Genomic DNA, 17,137 nt, shown 5'->3' on the forward strand with positions numbered 1-17,137 from the left:
TATTATTAAACACCAGGAAGATATATGATACTGAAATTATAATTATTATGTCTTGAAAATTGATATTCGTTGAAAATAATAATATTTAGTTTTAACACCAGGAAGATATGATACTGAAACATACACGAGAATACACCATGCAGTTACTAGCTAGGTCTAATAAAACCATCTTTGTCCATTTTACTAATACGCTTTTTTAACAGTCTATGTCTTTCTGATCCATCAAAGTTGTCCTCGTACAATCGCCCATGCTTGCCTAACGACTTTTTTGAGGTGTTGTCTTCGTACCTATATAAATATGGGAAAACAACTATTCAATTGTTCCTTGTATGTACACAACTTATACGATCAGCAATTGCTTCACAGATGGCTAATAATCCAAATACAGGGATGACTCTATACACTTCATGATTTCATGAACTTCAATTAATAATTAAGATACGTATAGCACGAAATGTTCGCTGATTTCGTGGACGAAACTTAATGCCATGAAAATTGTTCTTTATCTGCTATAACGTGCAAAGATTCAATGCGTGGCTTCTGGTAAGCAGCCATTCATTCCATGAACATTGTGCAACGAAATGCTTTTAGAGGCCATTCCACGAAATATAAGTGCCTCAAAAATGTCGCGCTATATCGCGCTATATATACGGTACCCAACAGAACATAACACAGTAGACACTCACCGTCTGACCATTTCCTGCACTGACACTGTAGCCTCCTCTTCATCTTCACTGCTCTCCTCGTTTAACAACCCTCCCTGCCTGGCATAACGCTCACTCAGCCTCTATAAATAATATATCGCATAGCGGGTTTTTTGTATATTTTGTATTGTAGAGCATCATACGAAAATGAAATTATTATACCGCAATAGGTTTACCTATCCTGAGCTGCATGTACAAATGAATATTAAATGGTAGCTTATACAAAAATTACCTATACGGAAGTACCAACTGAAGAGTTTTTCTCTAAAATTAAAGGCATACAGATACATCTCTATGGCTATAAGGAAGCGTGGACAAACACTTAAGATCCCCCAATGAAAGTGATACAGAAAGTAGCTCTGGAGTTGTGTGGTAAAGGATAACAAGGCTAGGTTGTATGGAGCTCTATTTCAGAGCACGTTAAATTTTGATCCAGTGTTGTTCATGAATACTATCATCCACTGCCAGGTAAACAACATTTCATTATTCATCAGTAGTCGATATAAAAACCACCAAAGCACATAGCAACATGATGATACACAGCAACATAATTATTATCATCCCTATGGAAACAGTCTTTTATACCTAATTACTATTATCACCGTGATCTGTTAAAGACTTAGGATTGTCTCAGCTTGGTTACCATAGGAACAAATAATTCGGTGCCTCTACCACAGATAAAAGGGAGGGGGATTGGACATGTGAGCACAATCACTTTTGTGTTGTGCATGTCTGTTGATCTGTGTTTTCGCCTCCAGACACGCTGCCGACACAGCAGGAAATGTTTTTACTATCGTTTTTACTATCATTCTCACAGCTCCCCACTGTTATTCTTAATTAGTCCTGTGCATCCACGCACGCCTACCGTGGAAATGTTATGTATGTCACCAGGAACTTGGAAGCTTTCGGAAGGCAGTTTTGAGCGTTTTATTGTCGTTTTGGCTCTATCTAGTGGCTTTGTGCACCTTCTACAAGGAAAGCCTGTGGCTACAGTACAATCAGGATATTCCTCTTTCTTAAATAGCTGGGCATTGTATGCAAGTAAAATCAAAGCCACTTCACTTTAGGTAGGTAAATAATATTTATTTTGCCTTAGTAAGCTGATTTTAATTGACATAGCAGACTTTTGTGCAAGGATTAAATGTAGGTAAATATCTCATTGCTACACCTCCATAATTCTCATGTTTGTGACTCTCTGTACTGGAATACTCAACTGTACAGACAAAACTCCTCTCAAGAAGAATTATGCTGCTCAAGCTGCTTTTTACTGCTTGTGTCTCACTAAGTATTGCCATAGCTCAGTGGCTAGTTTTATAACCTAGTACTTAGATAACATAGGCTGGAGGAAATAAAGAAGGAAATGTTGACCGAAATGCGGATCGTCACTGCTATATTTTACATTGCGTTTCCTATCCCTCTCCCTCTACATAAAAAGCATAGCATACCTCAATTTCTTTGTTGAACTTGTTGTACGAGAACCTGCCCAATCTATTCAGCTCTTCACATTGGATAAAACTGTTAGTGGACTTCATTTTGTTGGTCCTATCATTCATCAATTAAGCACACAAAAAATAATAATAATTTCTTCACGTATGAAACAGTCTTTTACTATTATCACAGTGATATTGTTAACGTGCATAGGTGAGGAATATGGCAATTTAAAACATATATATTTCAACTGCATGACATCTAGGGGCAACCTTGATGTTAAACCCACGTTTTGGACTAAAGTGCAATCATATGTGTAATTATATTCAAAGATCAACATCAAATTCCCACTTAGCCCAGGGATTGCCATTAAAAGGTGCATTATTTTCACTCACACATCATCCACTACTGGGACATCAGGAACAACCCATTTCTTGATTAGTGCTCCCATAGATGATGAATCATGGGATTCACCAACCTGAGTACCGTCAGTGCTCAATCCTTTCTGCATAAACTGCAAAACAATGTTTTGAGGGGAATTGTCCAGAGCAGTGCAGGATTGGCTATTTAAATTTATTATACCACCACTATCTGTTTTAACACTTGAATCGTCAAAGTAATGAGTTGTTTTACCTTCATTTCTGCAAGATTTTTAGAGAGCTGTTTCTTCACAGGGTGTGCCATTAAAGTTGTATTCCTGTTTTTGTTATGACCATTACCACGTGTGTCCCAATATGCGCATGCGTATGAATCTGCCCAGTGCTAAAGATAGAAACACTTGTCCAATCAAAAGGGTTTTTTGAATGTGCTGCATAGCAACTTAATGAATATACGTGGAACGCCTAGCAACAACCCATGAAAGCAGCCCCCGCAAGAACGAAAGGTCAGTATTCTGAACACACAGTGAATCATTTTTAATTCATCTTCAATCAATCCTTCATCAATCGATCAATCAAGATGCGTGAGATTGTTCACTTGCAAGCTGGCCAGTGTGGAAACCAAATTGGAGCTAAAGTAAGTGCAGTTTAGATCTTCACTGTCTTTGCTCACTATAAAATCTATAATTTATTTTTTGCAGTTTTGGGAAGTCATCTCTGACGAACATGGCATCGACCCAACTGGCTCCTACCATGGAGACTCAGACCTCCAGCTAGAGAGAATCAACGTATACTACAATGAAGCCTCTGGTGGCAAATATGTTCCCAGGGCTGTTTTGGTTGACTTGGAGCCAGGAACTATGGACTCAGTTCGTTCTGGACCCTTTGGACAGATTTTCAGACCTGATAACTTCGTGTTTGGTGAGTAGTAAATGTACGCTTCTCAAAGATCCCTCCAACACTTAAACAAATTACCCCTGGTGGTTGAGTATTATTTGGAAATGAAGAATCTTGATTGTCGTGAAGTAGCTAGACTAACACAGAGTGTTAGTCTAGCTACACTAACACAGAGTGTTAGTCTAGCTACTATGATATAGCCAAGGTTGTGCTACTAAGTAGTGTGCTGTGTCCCAAATGGCCACAAATATTAAGAAATTGATTGTTGAGCAGCAGAACTGCTCGTGAACTTTTACAGACAGCAAAAACAATTCTCATGGCTTATTCATGTTTAGACTCCCACGTTAGAAGTAAGCCTCGATTAAAACTGCGAGGAAACACGGATGGTACTTGGTTTCCAATCCCCCTTTTTCTGGGGCATGCAATGGGCACCCATTGAATGGCTTTGTGGTGTTGTGGTAGTGACACTGTGGTCAGCACCTGTTTGTACTTTTTTGCAGGTCAAAGTGGAGCTGGTAACAACTGGGCCAAGGGTCACTACACTGAGGGAGCCGAACTAGTGGACTCCGTTCTTGATGTAGTACGAAAGGAGGCCGAGAGCTGTGACTGTCTACAAGGTTTCCAGCTCACACACTCACTTGGTGGTGGGACTGGGTCTGGCATGGGTACCCTTCTCATCTCGAAAATTCGTGAGGAGTACCCCGATAGAATCATGAACACTTTCAGCGTTGTACCTTCCCCTAAGGTGTCTGACACCGTAGTCGAGCCATACAATGCCACTCTCTCTGTACATCAGCTTGTAGAAAACACCGACGAGACCTACTGCATCGACAACGAAGCCCTTTATGACATCTGCTTCCGCACACTGAAGCTCACCACACCAACCTATGGCGACCTCAACCATCTTGTGTCTGCTACCATGAGTGGTGTCACTACCTGCCTTAGATTTCCTGGTCAACTGAACGCTGATCTCCGTAAACTTGCTGTCAACATGGTTCCCTTCCCCCGTCTTCACTTCTTCATGCCCGGCTTTGCTCCCCTCACCAGCCGTGGATCCCAACAATATCGTGCCCTCACTGTTCCCGAGCTCACTCAGCAAATGTTTGATGCCAAGAACATGATGGCTGCTTGTGATCCTCGTCATGGTCGCTACCTCACCGTTGCTGCCATGTTCCGTGGTCGTATGTCAATGAAGGAGGTTGATGAGCAGATGCTGAACGTGCAGAACAAGAACAGCTCCTACTTTGTTGAGTGGATTCCTAACAACGTGAAAACTGCGGTCTGTGACATCCCTCCCCGTGGTCTCAAGATGTCAGGAACCTTTGTTGGCAATAGCACTGCTATCCAAGAGCTTTTCAAACGTATCAGCGAGCAGTTCACAGCTATGTTCAGGCGTAAGGCTTTCTTGCATTGGTATACTGGAGAGGGCATGGACGAGATGGAGTTCACTGAGGTGAGTGTGTGCGTGTGTGTGTGTTCTTGTATGCTTAGCAAGCACCCTACATAATTATGTACTTCCCAATTTGTTGCCCGCTGTTAATTGTTTTTTTTAATCTCACCTCCAGGCTGAGTCCAACATGAACGACCTTGTGTCTGAGTACCAGCAGTACCAAGATGCCACAGCTGAGGATGAGGGAGAATTTGATGAAGAAGAAGAGGGTGATGAAGAGGCTGCCTAATTCTGAACTGTATTATGGAAACTTTGAACATTAAAAATCATTTCTCTGAATCATTTTTGTTGATCAGTGTTCTAAATCAAAATAATTTATTTCATAGGTGTGATAGGAGTGTATTCATGTACTCTTTGTGATGTGATGTGATAATGAAATCTGCATGTGCATATACAACCCGCCATAGTGACGTATTGTATAACGTGGTCTAAAAATAGATAATGTTTATCCAATCAAATTTCTTTGTAGAAACTGCTGCATAGTAACTGAATAGCAACAGTAAAGGTTCTCATGGCAACGAGCTGAATCAAGTTAGTATCCTAGAACACCTCTTTTCAGTTTTCAAACTTGTGCGTGAACTCAAAAGTCTTGTGTGTGCAGCAGTCTTCACTTTTTACCCCCAATCGAAAATAATGCGTGAAATAGTTCATTTGCAAGCTGGTCAATGTGGAAACCAGATAGGAGCTAAGGTACGTATGAAGTCAGCTACGCCCCCTTTCTAGCTAGATATAAATTGAATTAGTAATTTGAGTTCCCTTCTTTTTGCAGTTCTGGGAAGTTATCTCTGACGAACACGGTATCGACCCAACTGGCACCTACCATGGAGACTCGGACCTCCAGCTAGAGAGAATCAACGTATACTACAACGAGGCAACTGGTGGCAAATATGTCCCCAGGGCCGTTTTGGTTGACTTAGAGCCAGGAACTATGGACTCAGTCCGCTCTGGACCCTTTGGACAGATCTTCAGACCTGACAACTTTGTTTTTGGTGAGTTGCATTACACAAAAAAAGTGCATGCAAAATTTGTTCTTGCATCAATTTTTAATTAATTGAAATTGATAATAATTATGCCTCGGTGCGCATGCACAAGCGAGGTATACGGTAGTGTGTAGACTGCTACAGCTGCTCAAGGATCAATGAAGTGCAAGTAAGAGTTTCTATAGGCTTCTAGCTATGTTTTCTTGGATCTTAATCGAGTTATGCCTAGTTTTGCTTACTTGGAATGCCATTACAGCCTTTTTAGAAGAGTGCGTAGCAAAACTTGTTAACCGAGTGTTGCTACTCTACTTAGTAGTTAGCTATACACTAGAACGCTACCTATTGGTAGATGCAAGAGTGAGAAGAGAGCTGCAAGGCTCTGCTCACCCATGGCAGCCAGACTTGAAATTTAGCATCAATCGTTTTTAATAACAATCATGGTCGATCATTACCCACTCTTTGAGTTTGCAAATTAATTAAAAAAATGTTCATTGTGTGTATAAAAAATTATTAGTACCTTTATGTTATGTAGCTTTGGCATCTCCACTGAGGCATCAGCACCCGCGGTGCTTTCATTATCAGTTCATATAAAATGTGTGTTTAACTCACATCTGTTTCTATGCCTGTAATACCACCATTGTTTCACCTTTAGGTCAAAGTGGAGCTGGTAACAACTGGGCCAAGGGTCACTACACTGAGGGAGCCGAACTAGTGGACTCCGTTCTTGATGTAGTACGAAAAGAGGCCGAGAGCTGTGACTGTCTACAAGGTTTCCAGCTCACACACTCACTTGGTGGTGGGACTGGGTCTGGCATGGGTACCCTTCTCATCTCGAAAATTCGTGAGGAATACCCCGATAGAATCATGAACACGTTCAGCGTTGTACCTTCACCTAAAGTGTCTGACACCGTAGTCGAGCCATACAATGCCACTCTCTCTGTACATCAGCTTGTAGAAAACACCGACGAGACCTACTGCATCGACAACGAAGCCCTTTATGACATCTGCTTCCGCACACTGAAGCTCACCACACCAACCTATGGCGACCTCAACCATCTTGTGTCTGCTACCATGAGTGGTGTCACTACCTGCCTTAGATTTCCTGGTCAACTGAACGCTGATCTCCGTAAACTTGCTGTCAACATGGTTCCCTTCCCCCGTCTTCACTTCTTTATGCCCGGCTTTGCTCCCCTCACCAGCCGTGGATCCCAACAATATCGTGCCCTCACTGTTCCCGAGCTCACTCAGCAAATGTTTGATGCCAAGAACATGATGGCTGCTTGTGATCCTCGTCATGGTCGCTACCTCACCGTTGCTGCCATGTTCCGTGGACGTATGTCAATGAAGGAGGTTGATGAGCAGATGCTGAACGTGCAGAACAAGAACAGCTCCTACTTTGTTGAGTGGATTCCTAACAACGTGAAAACTGCGGTCTGTGACATCCCTCCCCGTGGTCTCAAGATGTCTGCAACTTTTATTGGCAACAGCACTGCTATCCAAGAACTTTTCAAGCGTATCAGCGAGCAGTTCACAGCTATGTTTAGACGTAAGGCTTTCTTGCATTGGTATACTGGAGAGGGCATGGACGAGATGGAGTTCACTGAGGTGAGTGTAGCTTTTAACATTGGAATAGTATTTTGTTTGGTGCCCACTGTTCACTGTTTTATTTTTTATTTGTTTTGTCACCTTTAGGCCGAGTCCAACATGAACGACCTTGTGTCTGAGTACCAGCAATATCAAGATGCCACAGCGGAGGACGAGGGAGAGGGTGAAGATGAGGAGGAAGATGAAGAAACTGCCTAAACTACCTTTGCATAAGAACTGAACTTATAGCTTCCTTATGTGATGGTTTTGCCTTATCTTATCTTTATACATGGTACATGCATAATTATAGGCTTTGAAAAGTTTGAAGTGATACTGTGAGGTTAGAATTCCTTTTAATTAGCTTTCAGAAGAAACATTTTTGATGTGGTTAGTATATAAGTCTTAACTGCCACACATAAACATAATTATTATAATACAACAACGATTACATTACCTATAATAATTATAATACGAGTTTGTAGAGTGTACACAGAAGCTAGTAAGTGTTCTTCATTTAATGCCCCACCCTGACTCAAATGAGGTGCAAACTTTGGCACATGTCAGTGCTGCTGAGAGTGGATATCCACTAATGGAGACCTCTTTTTCCACATAGTCAACATCAATCTAAAAAAAGAAAAAGAATTGGGTCATATCTAATTTATGGGTGCATGGCTCGCCAAATCATTTGAGACACAATCAAGAGTCAGAACCACTTTAATAGTGACCGGATTATTAGGGCATGGGTCAATATAGCAGAGCCCTTATATTTGAGAATGTGCCTATAATGCAGCCATTTTCGAGCACCACCCCAGTAACCAGATGTCTCTGTGATGAGAGCTGACTCGTAAGCTAGCTAGAAAGTGAGCAAGCCAGGGAAGCTAAATGGATCTACATCATACACTATAATGTTACAGTTCATTTTACAACATTTAAATTTATAAAAACATTTGGTCAAGTCCATATCTCACATTCATCAGACAAAGTAACCCAGAAAGTCTCCTTCCAGATGGATATCACCAGCTATATAGCTACCATCCCCTATACAAGCTAGTTAGCTCATTGATAGCTTAAATTTTCACTAATACCTTTCGCATAATTGGAAAAGCGCTTCTACAAAAAACCTACAGTTAAACATGTGCTTTAAAATAATTATTAAGATACGCTTATAACGAGTAAGCACAATTCTACGTACTGCATAATAATTATGACCACAAAACTAGCTACACAAAAGTATCCTAGTGCTGTGTCAGTACTAAACTCCTTCACTGGCCTCCCCTGAAGAGAAGGCCTTGCTACTTGCTACTGACTGCTTGCACATGCGCAAAATTATTGGATATTTTTTTTCGTTCAGACGATTGTCATCCACACTGTTGCAGCTGTGAGTCTTTTGTTAACCATAGCAGGCTAAGGGTAGCTATCAGAATACTACATTGTATCAGATGGGCTAGAAACCTTCAATCGAACTTCTATCTACTTCCTTCAATCCACTTCCGTTTGTTGTGATGTCATTGTTTTACTGACCATAAGTGTTGTTATCCGTATCTGCCAGATACTGGCAGATGGTTAGAACATGTCTCATTACTCGCATCCTATGCTTATGGTGGTGAGCATCACAATGTCACTACCAATGATCTTGTGATAAGTGCATGCGATTGAGTTGACAAAAATATCGTGGCAAACGTTTGCATTCATGAGTCTCTACACAGAGTTTTACCAGTCTTTTTTTCGTGTGCAAAAAGTGTTGGCTTGCGTACACAAAAACGCACTGTTGCTTACTGTAAAACTATGAGCTTATGCAAACGTAATAGGGCCGAGGCAATAAAATTTATTACAGGCATGAAAGCTAAATATTACCTTTCCATGAGCCATAGATCCGATCACAAACACAACTGGCTTGTCCTTGGTAAATGCCTTCACATCCACCATCTCTTCTGAATGGTAGGAGGTACCTAGCTTGACGCAACCAGTTGGGAGATGGTCAGTGATGGGATTCTTGACTACCTACAAAGGTATGGATAACGCCATAAGGTTAAAAATAGAAATGCTAGCGTTGAACTATAGGTTATCCCTCACTACTCTCACTAGAGGTCAAAGTTAGTTAATGACGTACACCACACACACAGCTACACTGACTTTCATCAGTTTCATTGGTCCATCATCAGCATGAATACTCAGCTTGTGTAGCAACTGAACTGCAAATGAATAAAACAGCAGCAATGTTTATCACCAAAAACACATTGACAGTAGAAGTATGCACTAATACTGAGTAAAAAATAAACATGCACAAATTAATCCTGATCATGAGGAGGCTGCTCAATCCTTGACAAACTACCCAAGAGCATATAATAGAGAGAGAGTATCGAACGTAGGCATACTGTGCAAAGTAGATTACATCACCTACACTTGGATTGGTCAGTGTGCAAATTCCAAGCCCATGACAGATACAGGAAGTCACGTTACTCTCCGCCTATGTTTGATACTCACTCTCTATTATATACTCTTGAAACTACTTACCCATTAATCCACAAAATCGTCTGAAAGTTCTTGGAATTCTGACGTGTGGGTTAACTTCAATAAGGACATTCTTGGCTGTATGAATGTACACCTGCAGGAGACCAGCTCTGTTGAGAGGGCTGTCTAGCAGCATCATGAGACACTGATGAGTGATATCTGGCCGAGCAGATGACACGTCTCGACCGTATTTGACCAGCTGCCCTTTGTGATCTTCACTATTAAGCAGCTCAAACTTCTTACCCACCTAATAGTAGAAAGTAATAGCATAATTATTTCATGATGATTGAGTACCTTAACAGTTTCCAGAGAAGCATTTTCAAGGATAACAATCAGTCTCTTCTCACCGTCCTTTTCTGTGAGTGTTCTTGGGATTTTCCGTGGCTTACTCGTGTCTAATTCGGTTTCATAGTCATTAGTTATTCTTTTTCTTTTCTTTTCTGAGCCAGTTTTAGCATGATTATCATCCATATCCATAGCTAATTTATTTTAGACTATAAAATGTTAGCCACGTGGGAGGGCATTGGTTAGAAAAAGACGTACCTAGAAAATCTTCAATGGAGGAAGTCATCACTACAAAGCAGTTCAGCAAGACATTACTGGGATGTGAAATCCACTTCTACATCTTGAGAATGAAGCAAAGTGTCCTAGTCTGGATTGGTAGAATTTCATCCTTTAAACATTTGTCTGTGGCCATGAAAAGTCGTCTGGTAGGTAATAATTATATGCTGCATGCAGTCATGGCCATCTGTGTACCCATTAAATCCACTCTGCCACTGTTGCAATTCACTCATATCCATATAGAGTACCTGGGGTTTCCCTAGTCTCATGAATCAACCGCAACCTCTCAGGGAGGAATGTCTGAGCACTCTTGATCTTTACTAGGCCCTGGTAAATTATGTCGGCATAATTTGGGGCCTGACATAATTAGGGTATAATTAGGGGTTAAAATTGTGGATTTGGTTTTGGTATAAATACAACGGTCCTCTGCTGTTAAACATCCTCCTTTACATCTAGAAGAATAATGTTGAATCTGTACAATACAACAAGAGATAATTTTTTTGCTACTACTGGTTTTGAAAAAAGATTATTATGACGTCAATGTGGAGGTATAATGGGTTCTTTAGGCTGAATTTGGGGCAGTGCTCAAAAGCATAATAGGCGGCAAAATAGCATAATTTGCCAGGGCCTACTCTTTATGTGACGTGAAGTCATGGCATAATGGAATGTATGACATCACTGTACAAGCTAACAAAACCATAAAATTATTTTAACCATATCCGTTATTTCAACGGTATATAAAGTTTCATTATTTGCTGCCTCCTATTAAGTTACCTGATACTTGTGAGCAATCTCATTAGTCATGTTGGAATTCCGTGGCCCATGAGTTTGTGTAAAGAGTGCTCAGACGGAAAAGAAGGGCGGCTGATTGATTCATGAGACTAGGGTTTCCCAGACAATCGCAAAGTGATGTTTAGGCCTTGACAAATTATGCCTATTACAGTAGAACCTCGCTAATCCGGACCAGACCATATCCAAATACATGAAATTTCCGGATTAACGGATGTGATTATGAATAATTACCATTTGTACATGTATTATGATATTACTGTGGCCAGAAGGGAAGCTGCTAGTTAGAATAGTCTTTTATCTCAACTTTCTCTCCAATACAGTGAGTCTTGACAGTGTGAGCTCTCACTTCGTTTTCTTTGCAGTGGCCATTGTCTTGAGCAGTTAAATTATCGTTGATTCAGCAAGGCAAGTTAGAATGCGCAAGTAGTCTATTCTACTGACAGCCCCTCCTCTTTTTCAGTTTGCCATTTTGTCCGGATTTGCGAGGTTTCGAACTAAAGAGGTTCGGATTAGCGAGGTTCTACTGTATTGTTTTTGACTATTCTCAAAAAGTCAGCCTGTTTGGTGGTACCAGTTCACTTTCATTCTGAAAAGATAATTTGTATTGTACAATACAGCTACAATTTGTAGCATTACATCCTAGCTTCGTTCCCAGGCCTTACTTTTTCTTGCTGTTGTCATTGTTTATCCATAAGAAGGTAGCAAAAAAAGAATAGACAAATGAGCTAGCAAAGAAAGAAAGTTGGGAAATTAGCGTGACCCATATTTTTATGAACGTGGGCGATATGTAGCCCACAATAGTGACATAAGGTATTCTCCCACGCATTCAGACTGTACTGAGACACTGCCAAGGTACCAAGCTACTGCAAGTCAGGGAACCAGCGTGGCCAGCTCTAGTGACAGTAGCTACCTGTAGATGATAATGATGACTAAGCTATTAGTTTAAATCTAGCACTTATAAAGACACAAGATATATATTCTGTGTATGTTATACACACGATAGTAGATCTAGCTAGGTATATAGCTAGCCTCGATTCCAGGCCGATTAAAATACGGCCTGTTACCTATTGCATGGTGATAGTGCGCATGCGTTAGCTAGAATCTGGGGAATCCCCTTTTTCTTTCTCTCATCTATTTTCTATCTTTGTACATCAGCTTAGCTCTCTATTGTGTTGTTCCAGAAGGCTTTCACACTAGTCTGAAGCCAGAAGAGGCTCTTATCTACCTCTATGACGGTTGTATGGTCAGGATGTCTTACCTTGGATCTGTACAGGCTATGGGAAGTGTATGGTGCCTCAAACTGCTACTTGCGAAGACAACCCGGCTATAGGACCATCCTAGACGTAGATGAGAGCCTCTTCTGTCTTAAAACTAGTGTTCAAGCCTTCTAGACCAACGCAATAAACGGCATAAGCCACAGCTTCACAGAACTCAGTCATAGAGATAAAGTATTACGGAACATATTCTTAGTAAACAGACTAATTTCCGATATAATTTACTAAGGTTTTACGTTCGTAGTACGATTACCCATTATTCTAGGTAATTTGAAACGCATGCGCGCTATCACCCCTGCAATAAGTACCAGGCCGTATTTTAATCGGCCTTGAATCGAGGCTAGTATATAGCTAGCTAGCTTGTATAAACAGCTTGCAAACTTCCAGTTCCAAGCCCATGTCCAGCTTGCTGTAGGCAAAGTTTTATTGGTCATAGATCTCTACGTGGGCAGTCCAACATCTTTAGCTCAGCATGTCCACGCTCATTTTCACCCTTCTACCACCCTTCTACCCTCACGCGACTTCCCGATACAGGCTCTCCATTTTCCTAACTCCACCTCTATTTCTTTCTTTATTCCTCCAATTAATACTGTATTGAACGATTAATACAGTATTTTATCTTACTGAACGATTGTGGTAAAGAAAAAGGAGAGCCTGTGTAGAGGCTACTAAAATCCCACAATGGCCACAAACTATTATTCTCAATTATGCTAGTCTCCCTATTAGTTGCTTTATGAGTGCTATTAATCCCTTATTGCACGAGTAGCCATACTATTGAGTGTTAATCGCTTGTGATGCAGTTTAAGGACATTTTTAGCTGCAGTGTCAGTAAAAAAATTAGCCGCGGTCGTCAAGGCAATAACTGCACGTCATTAACGACGTGCAATTACTGCCTTGACGACGACGTGCAATTACTGATACGCGATTAATCACTGTACAAATTCCAGTGAATAATAGGACAACATGCAATTATTCCAAAAATTATGCTAGCATAATTTGTCAAGCCCTAGTGATGTTGCAGAAATATTATAATTGTGAAGAGTTTTATCGAAATTAGTTGCCAGTGGCCTGCTGTTTCAAAAAGTCTGTCTAAGCGTTTGCATCAGCACGAAACAGAAGAGGCTAGAATTATCATAAAATCCGGAAATGTTTGTCTCCGTATATTTCCTTGACCAATTACCAGGCTGCATTTATTTCCAAAAGAGTGTAATTCCAAGTTGAAATTTTTTCCAACTGTTGCTGTAGACTAGAAACCACGCCCCTTTCTTTTGCTAAAGGGACTGGCCGGTGACTATCATGACTCATCCATTGGAATGTAGTTATAGTGACTTCACTGTGTTGCTAGAACAGGAAACCACACCCCTTTCCCTGAACCACTTCCGTAACTGGCCAGTCCCGTTCCCAAGAGAAAGGGGCGTGGTTGCTAGTCCACCATTGCTGTATGTAATTTGGGGGGGGGGGGCGCTTATAAAAAGGCGTGTTTCCAAGGCAATCACTTTTACTTTCTGCCTGTGTTTATGCAGGGGGGCCGGACAACATCACGTGAGCACAAATATTGCTGACTCAAAGTGTTTTTACATTAATTGAGTTCAATGTGGAATTTGTCGACTAAATTACTCTTACTAGTTATTCAGAGAAGTCTAGTTTCCCAGTACTATATAGAGCTATTTGAAGTACCTTGCCTCAACCAGCCTGCTTGTTGCAATCTGATGCGAGTCATCGACAATCTCTTAGTTCCAGACATTCAGTCTGTGTGACTAGTAGCTCAAAAACCTATTGGAGGTGCTTACAATCTCAACGATATAGCTTTTCAGTTGTGGTACAGAGGCTTTAAAACCTCGTTTAGAGACGGATTTTCGTCCATTTTAACGCATAATGGAGAATAATAATCTTGGAATGAGGCTAAGAATTAAATCTTGTTACATAACGGTTCACCCTTGTCCGACCCCCCCCCTGGGTAAGTATGCACATGCATTTGATGCATAGCTCTGCATGTACTGCAGAAAGGCTGCTATTCCGCGAACATTAGATCCGCCAAACCTTTCTAACGGTCATTCCGCAAAAGTTTATACCCTCGAAATATACCCGCTATACGATAACTGTCTACAACAGAGAACAAAATCCAAATCGTAGATCCACCTGCGTACTTATGAGATTACACTTGACACTAGGCTTAGGCCGCTAGCTGTAGCGCACAAGCACTACCATAATTATTAAGCTCCCTGCTCGAATTGTTTGAGGACAATTATTTTAAGAGCTGGCTATCATTGTTAAAATGTTTGGCGCATCCACTACGGTAACTTTTACTGTTTGCTGTAGACATCCATGTCATAATTGTGAGAACCAATATTGACAAAAGGCTAGCATATTAAAGGGTCCAGTAACACTCTCCTGTCTTGCATATAGGTTTAGTCATATACATACCACCGTAGTCTCGCAGCGTTAGTGGTGCCTAATTTTAGAGTGTGAATACAGTACTTACAACACACGCTGATAACAGTATAACAGCATTATACTCATACACACTCTGTTATTTCAGGACTCCCAGCCAATAAGCAGTCAACTTATCGGTGACTCGACAGACACATCATCTTCAAATTTATCTAGAGTTCTAGGTATTAAAGCTGAGTCTGGGACATGATTATATAATTAAATACTGTATATACACACTGTAGGCCTGTCACACAATAATGTGTTCCCTGTCCCCCCTAGAACTATCCGTGGCACTGCCCATTGTCCCTCCCGGACCATTGTATGTTGCCATGGACTGTCCCCCAGGACCTTTTGTGCTGTTATAGATTGTCCCTACCAGGAATCTAAGAAATTGATGCAAGATAGATCCCACAGTTTGGTATTAACTCAAATATCAGCTAGAAATCTATTGTTAGGTGCATAATAAACAATGATACTGCTTTACTTCATAGAGTGAGCCTGCGCTGCTGTGCATTTATACTCATCCCCACCATTATTAATTACAAGTGTAATTATTACTTTCCTTGGTACATTCTGCTCAACTAATTGTGCCAGGCTTGTCTTCTATTCTATTCTCCGCTAGCTAAGCATTGCATACACAGTTGGTCTGTATAGAGCCATCCACCCACCATCAGGGGGGAGGGCGTTTATAGTACAGGGACCATTTCTGCCACGCATGTAGATCCTTCTGGGGGGACCATTTATAATTTATACGATGCTAAGGCAATAAAAAAATGTATAATTATATGAATGAATTTTTCATTTTTTGGCATGCACCTGCCTCTGTATTTAGCAATTATCGTGCTTGTTTTTAAAGCACTCTTGTATTTCTGCAGCTCTCAAGGGTGGATGTCAGTGTTTTGTGAGTGTGAACATTGCTGACGAGTCTGTGCGGTTACTAGCCGAAGAACACATCAGTGAACTGTGTGTTAAACATCCTGAACTGTTCTCTTTTTGATACTCAATCAATGTTAATTCTCATTGGATGATCATGATTTCATCGTACTCACTGCTGTCTCATTGATTGAACCACTCAAATTAATTAATATGACTAATACTGAGAGAAAAGTGCTTTATTGGTACGATTATACCAAGAGTAAAAATGAAGAGTTATATAAAGCTTATAATCAGTATTAAAAGGGTTTGCTAGACTTTAGAGGTTCACTTAGTATGAATAACGACCTTGTTTATATCGAGTACTTTCAATACATAATAGCCACAGGGGACTATATAGGCTGTCTATTTCAAAGGGACCACACAGCGTGAATTGTTCAAGATCACTAAACAATTGTACAACTATATAAGACAGAACAAAAACAAAAAATGGTAGAGATCTAACATTGCCAATGCATTCTAAAGTATAATCACCCAGTTAAATGAGAATGTTTCGTGTGTGTGCTAATAGTTCCCTTCACCACCATATTTTACTGAGCTTGCCTGATTGACTCTGCATGGAAAGGAAACAATGCAGTCACTAACACTGAACGTATAATAGAGGCACCAAAAGCTCATAATTATTGCCTGGCTCAGTTATCAATCCTGGCATCGGACTGCTAAATCTAGATAGGCTCACTACCGGATTTTTCCAATTACAGCGCTACTGCTAAATTTAATTCTAAGATGTTTTGGTGACTCTACATATCAGCACATAATAACAGCTTTTACATACAGTCCCTCGACAGTTTGTCACAAAACTCTCTGATACAGTGGTACAAACTCTCTTTGGCCCACATGTAATAATTATGTCGCCTTGTAAGCACATGCATTTTAGGTGGGGTTAAACACTGTAGACAACACTTTCACAATGTGCAATTAATAGCCCGAGAATCATAATGCAAATAGACCTTACCAGGCTTCCCTGGTTTGCTATCCTTCCATTTATGAACCCTGATAGTGGAGCTCTCTTTTCGAGCAATGTCAGCTGATCTGAACTCCTGCTTTAGGGCCTGTCTCAGTAGCCTGGCACAAATTCCAGAGTATTGCAGATAGCTGTAGAGTTGAATGTACACATGTACAAGTTTAATTAAAACTCACACTCACATAGAAGCTATTGTTGTGTACATATTTGCATGCAGATCAGGAAACAAAAGATCTGAAGTGCATCTGT

At 40.7% G+C, this 17,137-nt stretch overlaps 5 protein-coding genes across 5 annotated transcripts; 3 read left to right on the forward strand and 2 right to left on the reverse strand.

Moving 5' to 3' along the window:
- Positions 1–63: 63 nt before the first annotated feature.
- On the reverse strand, positions 64–2,884 carry LOC135341134 (M-phase phosphoprotein 6-like). The gene is made up of 5 exons (XM_064537628.1): positions 2,766–2,884; positions 2,528–2,646; positions 2,150–2,246; positions 687–787; positions 64–288 (listed from the first exon to the last, which is right to left on the reverse strand). Exons 1-5 carry the CDS (start codon positions 2,814–2,816, stop codon positions 147–149), a joined length of 510 nt encoding a protein of 169 aa, XP_064393698.1. The 5' UTR covers positions 2,817–2,884; the 3' UTR covers positions 64–146.
- A 98-nt stretch (positions 2,885–2,982) lies between these two features.
- On the forward strand, positions 2,983–5,183 carry LOC135341126 (tubulin beta chain). The gene is made up of 4 exons (XM_064537621.1): positions 2,983–3,146; positions 3,211–3,430; positions 3,907–4,859; positions 4,972–5,183. The coding sequence occupies exons 1-4, from the start codon at positions 3,090–3,092 to the stop codon at positions 5,083–5,085; spliced, it is 1,344 nt and encodes a 447-aa protein (XP_064393691.1). The 5' UTR covers positions 2,983–3,089; the 3' UTR covers positions 5,086–5,183.
- Positions 5,184–5,474: 291 nt separating this feature from the next.
- LOC135341130 (tubulin beta-4B chain) lies at positions 5,475–7,743 on the forward strand. The gene is made up of 4 exons (XM_064537625.1): positions 5,475–5,546; positions 5,626–5,845; positions 6,489–7,441; positions 7,529–7,743. The coding sequence occupies exons 1-4, from the start codon at positions 5,490–5,492 to the stop codon at positions 7,637–7,639; spliced, it is 1,341 nt and encodes a 446-aa protein (XP_064393695.1). The 5' UTR covers positions 5,475–5,489; the 3' UTR covers positions 7,640–7,743.
- Positions 7,744–7,782: 39 nt separating this feature from the next.
- Positions 7,783–10,408, reverse strand: LOC135341132 (ribosomal RNA small subunit methyltransferase NEP1-like). The gene is made up of 5 exons (XM_064537627.1): positions 10,226–10,408; positions 9,935–10,178; positions 9,554–9,612; positions 9,275–9,421; positions 7,783–8,044 (listed from the first exon to the last, which is right to left on the reverse strand). Exons 1-5 carry the CDS (start codon positions 10,406–10,408, stop codon positions 7,931–7,933), a joined length of 747 nt encoding a protein of 248 aa, XP_064393697.1. The 3' UTR covers positions 7,783–7,930.
- An 80-nt stretch (positions 10,409–10,488) lies between these two features.
- Positions 10,489–16,040, forward strand: LOC135341135 (proteasome assembly chaperone 4-like). Its single transcript, XM_064537629.1, has 3 exons — positions 10,489–10,641; positions 15,098–15,173; positions 15,867–16,040. Exons 1-3 carry the CDS (start codon positions 10,489–10,491, stop codon positions 15,986–15,988), a joined length of 351 nt encoding a protein of 116 aa, XP_064393699.1. The 3' UTR covers positions 15,989–16,040.
- Positions 16,041–17,137: the final 1,097 nt, after the last annotated feature.

Source organism: Halichondria panicea, chromosome 9, assembly GCF_963675165.1.
Source record: "Halichondria panicea chromosome 9, odHalPani1.1, whole genome shotgun sequence".
Lineage (NCBI taxonomy): Eukaryota > Metazoa > Porifera > Demospongiae > Suberitida > Halichondriidae > Halichondria > Halichondria panicea.